The sequence below is a fragment of the Camelina sativa genome, chromosome 12 (genome assembly GCF_000633955.1).
Source record: "Camelina sativa cultivar DH55 chromosome 12, Cs, whole genome shotgun sequence".
In the NCBI taxonomy this organism is placed as follows: Eukaryota; Viridiplantae; Streptophyta; class Magnoliopsida; order Brassicales; family Brassicaceae; genus Camelina; species Camelina sativa.
In genome coordinates this window covers 18,984,645-18,992,143 of record NC_025696.1, presented here as the reverse complement: position 1 = coordinate 18,992,143, position 7,499 = coordinate 18,984,645, and the positions used below count along the sequence as shown (strand labels likewise).

At 42.4% G+C, this 7,499-nt stretch overlaps 3 protein-coding genes across 3 annotated transcripts; 2 read left to right on the top strand and 1 right to left on the bottom strand.

Moving 5' to 3' along the window:
• Positions 378-2,677, top strand: LOC104733648 (putative chaperone protein ClpB2, chloroplastic). Its single transcript, XM_019233606.1, has 3 exons — positions 378-1,575; positions 1,680-1,861; positions 1,964-2,677. Exons 1-3 carry the CDS (start codon positions 378-380, stop codon positions 2,675-2,677), a joined length of 2,094 nt encoding a protein of 697 aa, XP_019089151.1.
• LOC109128088 (chaperone protein ClpB1-like) lies at positions 2,789-3,540 on the top strand. The gene is made up of 2 exons (XM_019233862.1): positions 2,789-3,068; positions 3,253-3,540. The coding sequence occupies exons 1-2, from the start codon at positions 2,868-2,870 to the stop codon at positions 3,535-3,537; spliced, it is 486 nt and encodes a 161-aa protein (XP_019089407.1). The 5' UTR covers positions 2,789-2,867; the 3' UTR covers positions 3,538-3,540.
• On the bottom strand, positions 3,851-5,914 carry LOC104732176 (ATP-sulfurylase 3, chloroplastic). The gene is made up of 5 exons (XM_010451713.2): positions 5,281-5,914; positions 4,752-5,157; positions 4,400-4,660; positions 4,221-4,307; positions 3,851-4,130 (listed from the first exon to the last, which is right to left on the bottom strand). Exons 1-5 carry the CDS (start codon positions 5,784-5,786, stop codon positions 3,993-3,995), a joined length of 1,398 nt encoding a protein of 465 aa, XP_010450015.1. The 5' UTR covers positions 5,787-5,914; the 3' UTR covers positions 3,851-3,992.

Here is a 7,499-nt window from a genome sequence, read left to right as displayed (position 1 = left end):
TATTTCTTTCACAAAATAAATAATATTTTACATTGGATTTAGGGTTTCATATTCAAGTTACCTCCTTAACCAAATACGATTTGGATACTCGGAGAGCTTCTCAGAATATAAGAAATCACAATCCACAAAATCTTGGACAGATAAGGTAACTTGATTCAAGTTTCTTGTATAAATTATATTCAACAACGCGATGCTTGCTTACGATGTGGGTGAAGTGAGAGATCAAAATTAGTTTAGGGTTTATCTCTGCTTTCTAAAAGGGTCTGTTCAAGTTTAGGGTTTATTTCTATTGTTTCTGTTTGATTATATTATAGTGATCAGGTTTTGGTTTATTGTCTGTCTTGCACTGGTTTAGAGAGGAAGACGTACGATCGATGATGAATGCTACAAAATTTAACCCCAAGGTCCAGGTTATACTTCCAAAAGTTCTGGCGCTTGCCCAAAGATTGTCGCATGTCCAAGTAACACCTCTGCATCTCGGAGCTACTTTGATTGTTGACCGGACTGGTGTTTTCTATCGAGCAATCACGAGTGCAGGTGGATGCGATACCTCGGCTCAGTCAGCTGTGAAAGTGATCAACCAAGCCTTAAACAACCTCCCAAAGCAGGCTCCTCCTACACCAGTACCAAACAGAGCCATTCCTCAAAATCCAGCTGGTGTTAACATAGCCATAGCCCAGCAGATAGTACAGAATCTTACCTTACCAGCTCCATCCATTATTCCTCAAAATAATTCAAGTCTTGTTACGGTCTTAACTCGTGCACAGAAGAAGACCAATGCGGGAGAAGAGGATTTGGTGATTAGTCTTCTTGAAGATTCTCAAATCAGGGATTTGTTGCAAAACGCTGGTTTTGTGCCAGAGAAGGTCAAGTCTGAGGTGGAGAAGCTTCGTGGGGAAGTAATCCTCAAGGCTTTGAAGACTTATGGGACAGATTTGGTTGAGCAAGCAGGTAAGCTTGATCCTGTGATTGGCCGAGACAAGGAGATTAGAAGAGTTGTTGGGATTCTCTCAAGGAGAACCAAGAACAACCCGGTGCTAATCGGTGAGCCAGGTGTTGGCAAAACTGCTGTCGTTGAAGGTTTGGCTCAGAGGATTTTGAAAGGAGACGTGCCTATCAATCTTACTGATGTAAAGCTCATTGCCTTGGACATGGGTGCATTGGTTGCTGGAACAACACTCCGCGGACAATTCGAAGAAAGATTGAAGTCTGTCTTGAAAGCAGTTGAAGACGCTCAAGGCAAAGTTGTTCTCTTTATCGATGAGATCCACATGGCTCTTGGTGCAGGCAAAGCAGGTGGTACCACGGATGCTTCTAATTTACTTAAACCTATGTTAGCAAGAGGTCAGCTTCGTTGCATTGGAGCTACTACACTTGAGGAATACCGAAAACACGTTGAGAAAGATGCTGCATTCGAGAGAAGGTTCCAGCAAGTGTTTGTAGCTGAGCCTAGTGTCCCTGAAACTATCAGTATTCTTCGAGGGCTTAAAGAAAAATATGAAGGACACCATGGTGTTCGTATTCAAGACAGAGCTCTTGTTGTTGCTGCTCAGTTGTCTGCCCGCTACATCACTGGTCCGTTGCGCTATCTTTTTATTTTAAATATGTGTTTGTTGTATGACATGATGATTCTTTTCTTTTGGCTGATATGTGTTCTGTTCTGTTCTGTATATGCTTAGGTCGACATTTACCGGATAAGGCAATTGATTTGGTTGATGAGTCTTGTGCACATGTAAGAGTCCAGCTTGATAGTCAACCAGAAGAAATTGATAACCTTGAAAGAAAAGGGATGCAACTAGAGATAGAAGTTCATGCTCTCGAAAAGGAGAACGACAAAGCTAGCGAAGCTCGTCTAGTCGAGGTGATCACATTCAAAACATATTCTTTATCTATATATAAGAATAATGCATTGTAACTGTTGTTTAAGTTTATATACGAGCTTCTTTGATTTGTTGTTCTGCAGGTGCGGAAAGAGCTTGATGACTTGAGGGACAAGCTTGAGCCTCTTACAATAAAATACAAAAAAGAGAAAATGGTAATTAATGAAACTCGGAGGCTTAAACAGAGACGAGATGAGCTCATGATTGCTCTACAAGAGGCTGAGAGACGATATGACCTTCCTAAAGCTGCTGATCTAAGATATGGTGCAATTGAGGAAGTTGTATCCGCAATAGCGAAATTAGAAGAGAATGCTAAAGATAACGTGATGCTTACGGAAACTGTTGGGCCAGACAATATTGCAGAGGTAGTGAGCCGATGGACTGGGATTCCAGTGACTAAACTTGACCAGAACGAGAAGAAGAGACTACTTTCTCTTGCAGATAGGTTGCACGAGAGAGTTGTTGGACAAGACGAAGCCGTGAAAGTTGTGGCTGCGGCAATTTTAAGGTCGAGGGTTGGGCTAGGAAGGCCACAACAACCGTCTGGTTCTTTTCTCTTCCTCGGTCCAACTGGTGTTGGCAAAACTGAGCTGGCTAAGGCTCTTGCTGAGCAACTCTTTGACGATGAAAACCTAATAGTTAGGCTTGATATGTCGGAGTATCATGAAAAATACTCTGTTAATAAACTTATAGGGGCACCACCTGGGTACGTAGTGCTTAACTCAAAGTCTCTTATTACGTGTTTTGTAATTGATGGTATAATGGAAAATCACATGATAGTACACTTTCTTTTCTAGGTACATTGGTCATGACGAAGGTGGACAACTAACTGAACCCGTAAGGAGACGACCTTTCTGTGTTGTACTTTTTGATGAAGTTGAAAAGGCCAATGTTACCGTATTCAACACGCTACTTCAAGTGCTAGACGATGGGAGATTAACGGATTCGCATGGGAGGACAGTCGATTTTAAAAACACAATTATCATAATGACTTCTAACCTTGGGGCTGAACACCTTATTTCAGGGCTTACAGGTGAAGTGGCAATGCAAGAGGCTCGAGACAGCGCAATGAAGGAGGTGAAAAACTATTTCAGGCCAGAGCTGTTAAACAGATTGGATGAGATAGTGATGTTTGATCCTATGTCCCACGAGCATTTGAGAAAAATCGTTCAACTCCAAATGAAGAATGTTGCTAATCGGCTTGCTGAGAAAGGTGTATCAATGTCTGTCACAAATGATGCATTGGACTACGTTTTAGCAGCCAGTTACGACTCGGTAAATGTCCTTTTCCTTATCCACTTGAAAAGTATGTTGTGCTTGAGGTTTTAGATTTGTTGTTGTATCACTTAATATTGTATGATTATTATTGTAGGTGTATGGTGCTAGGCCCATTAGGAGATGGCTAGAGAGGAAAGTGGTCACAGATATGTCTATGATGATTGTGCGAGAAGAAATCGATGACGACTCCATTGTGTGCGTTGATGTAAATGAGGCTAAAACTGATCTTGTCTACCGAGTAGATAAGCATGTGGAAGTGAAGACTGAGCCAACGTCAGATGTTGTGAGTCATTCACGGAATAAGAGGGGAAGTAATAACGAAGGTAACATCGTGACTCTAACCAAAAGAATTAAAAATGAAGTCATAGTGTTAGATTGAAGAACGATGAAGGATTGAAAGTTAGATTCATATTGCTTTTACGCTCTGTTTTTTTTTTTTCTTCTTTTTTGGTTTATATGTACTATAATAATATAACTCGACACTATAATGAAATATCTTTCTATAAACTACCATGTAAGGTTTGCCTCCTCTTATAATTTAGCTACATTCACTACTGCCTCTGAACTCTCTTTGAACATTGGTTTTAAACTATGAGCAATTCTACTTTCTTATGTTGGCAACTCTCTAACTTATATAAAGCTTGCTTTTAATAAGATATCTAAAATCGGTATATCTCAAAATTTCAACACCATTGCTCATATAAGCTTTTCCAAATCTTACCAAAAGACGGATTAATCATTATGTTGAGATCTTAAAGAAACTATAATGTTATTACTTTACTAAAACAGAACAAAACAAAACATACAAAAAAAAAAGAATGTGTTTAGTCTGTCTTAGACCGGAATCTTTTCTGGGAGTCTGGTATTTCCGGTTAGAGTCAAACTGTCATAGTAATCCACAAGCACTTTCCAGCCTCCAGGGCACATAAATCCATCAGGAGGGTTTTCTCTGTTCTTGGCCAATGCTCTCATCTAGTAAAACAACACCAAATTAAGCTTTCATCAGGAACTGAGTACTCTGGTTAGATTATAATATGTCCCAATGGGTCTGAGAAGTTGTACCTTAGTGCCAGAAATGAACAAGAAATCCTGAGCTCTCTTGGGATCAAAGAAAGCCATCTTGCCTTGTGTCTTATCGTAGGCAGCAACCTAAAACCATTTGAAAACCAGAAATTAGAACTCGAAGAGACTAGAACTTTGAAGGAGATACCAAGGTTTGAGTATGTGGTTAATATGTATACCCTGAAAGGAAGAATGTTAAGTCGTTCGAGTCCAGGAGCCATGCTTAGTACTTTCTTCCCGTGATCAGCATCATACAGGTCACGTTTCTCTACAGGGTGACCCATTCCAGCCGGATCTCTACCCACAATGTAGAAGTTAGCACCAGCATTGATCCTAGCCTTTGCGTGCCACTGCACTTCGGTTGGACCAGCATAAAGCATTGGAGATGGGAATATAGACACCACAGTCGTCTCTGGATCAAGAACACCGTCCTCTAGCACCTAATTTAGTCATGAGAAACAATTTTAGCATCTCCTATAAAGAAGTAGGAAACAACACAAATAAGAGACTTTACTTGCTGCATTTACAAACCTTCTCGTGCTGTTTCATTCGCCAGCTGAGAGGAACATCATCCGCTTTTGTAAACCCTCCCAACGGATGTAACAAAAGAATAGGGTTTTTGTAACCCATCTCAAGAAGTCTCCTACGAGTATCAGTCATAAGAAGAGCATGTCCGTTATGAACCGGGTTCCTAAGCTGGAACGCAAACACAGCATCAGCGCCACGTTTCTCTAGCTCATTACGCAGTTCCAACGGCGAAAGCCTGAAACGGTCAAGCCCATCGTTGTACTTAACAGGTTCCAAAACCTCAAGATCACCACCAATGAGCCAGTTCCCAGCATTGGTTATCGCCTCTTCTACGTAAGGCAAACCAGGCGCAGTGGTTCCCCAAGTTCTCGCTATCCGTTCTTCTTTCGGATGTTTATAAATCTCAATACTGATAACAAAACACAGACACATTACTACTCTGTGACCAACATAACTACCAGAAAAAAAAAATCCAAACTTTGATTCCTCAAAACCTATGGAAACTTTGAAAAGCCAATGAATTGAGACTTACTCGTTGAGAATAGCGATAGGGTTATCATCAGAATCAACAAGAGAGACTCGTTTCGATTCACCAATCAGAGCTTTCTGCTCATCATCAATAGCAAGAACAATAGGCACAGACATGTTAACGACGGATCCATCATCGAGATTGAGCAAATTGAAATGAAGGGTTTGGAGGAACTCAGATTCCCTCATGAACCCTCGAAGCGGACTTGCCCAACCTTCACTCAATACGTGCATCCACTGTAGATCAATCTCCGTCAATCTCACTCTCGGCAAATCCGCCGCTTCGTGTTTCTTCTCTCTCCGTCGCGGCTCTGATACGACAAGATCCACGAGCTTCCCACCATCTGGCTCGATAAGCCCAGCTCGTACGCGTGATGTTCTTAGGCTGCGGTTTCTCGAATTCGAAGGGAATGAAACTGATGTGGTGATTGAATCGGATTTGTGGGGTTTGGTGAGTGGTTGAGAGATGAAAGATGTTGATTTAGGGAAGACGGTAGAGATGGAAGACATTGAAGGAGAGAATCAAAACACACAATAGCGAAGCTTTAAGCTTTTACTTACTCTAATGGAGGAGATCAGGAGAATGAGAGAATCTTTGATAAAAAAAAAATTGAATTTTGAAGTGGAAGATGAAGTGTGAGTGGGGCTTTTATAGATCAAAGTGATTAGTTTAAGGGCCGTCTTGCAAAATGAACCTAGACACATGTTTTTTCTTTTTTTTTTCTTTCTTTTTTTTTTTTTTCAACAAGAAAATTAGCTCGAGCCAATTTGGTGGGAAATCGTTTACAAACAAAATGTGGTACGGACTTACACGCGCTTGGCGTGCTAAAGAGTCCGCCCTAACATTAGCATTACAAGGTACATAAATTAAAGAAAAAGAAGAGAACTCCTTCCTGTCCATCTTTATGTCGTCTAGATAAGGTGCAAAGGCCGGCTATTCTTGAGGAGAAGACACCATCTTCACCAGATCGGAACAGTCCGTGAGAAAAGTCACCTCCCGAAAATCATGCCCAATCATACACCGCATGGCCCACTGAAATGCTTCAACTTCAGCATGTAGCAGGGAAAGACTGCGCCTGTAATTGGTAGCTCCGAGCAGAGGGGACTCTTGCTGTACAGAAGTACAACACCATCCTGCACCTTAAAAAACATCGGACTCTTTCCAAGAACCGTCAACAAAACATCGATACCCCGAAAAAACCGAAGGAAGAGAAGGAGGACCCCCTCGAGACGGCCGAGCAGAGAGGGAAGTAGGGGACGGACCCACCAAATCCCCCTCCTCCGTCTGGGCCAGAAGCCAAGATGACGCCTCCCCTTCGGCCAATCTTACCACCTCATCAGGGTGTTCCGTTCGATTTTCAAAAACCTTGGCATTGCGTGCTTTCCAAATATACCACATAAGCCACGGGAAAAAATCAATCTGTGAACCCGGATTATTCCGCCCTAGAAAATGATCTACATTAGCATAAACCGATTCTGTCGGGAAGTTCTGCGGACCCACCGGTACATGAGCCAGAGCCCAGGCCTGACGTGCATGGGGACAAAGGAAAAGAACATGGTTAATAGTTTCTTCCTCTGCCCCGCACCGCGAACAACCAACATCACAGGCAACACCATGCCGTTTCAGGTTCGCCGAAACAGAAATACAACCAGTAAGAGCTTGCCACATGAAATGTTTCAATTTAGGTGGACACCGCACTTGCCAGAGCCCGGCAAGGAGAATGGTGATATCCGGCCCCGACCCAACAGCTTTAAAGAAACTGGGGACACCCAGCCGCGCTGTATCATACCCTGATTTAACCGTATATTTACCAGACTTTGTAAAATGCCATCCCAAGGAATCCGCTTGCGGACAACTACTTAAAGGAAGGGCCTGAATCAAAGAAACATCCACAGGATCAAAATGTTCGAGAAGCCGATCCCGTCGCCAAGTGCGCGTAGCAGGATCAATAAAGTGAGATAAGGATAAATTAGGATCTGCAGGAGACCCGTTTTGTAATGCTGGTCTTGGGGATTGGGCTGGAATCCAGGGATCTGACCATATATCAATGGTATCTCCCGATCCAACCCGTTTAATAAGTCCTAGATTCACCAAAGAGCGAGCAGAGACAATACTCCTCCATCCATAGGAAGGGGAGTATGAACGCAACGGTTCCATCGGAGTAGAGTTCCGATAATACCGACTTTTAAAACCCCTGGCAAATAGAGAGTCCGGGAACTCAA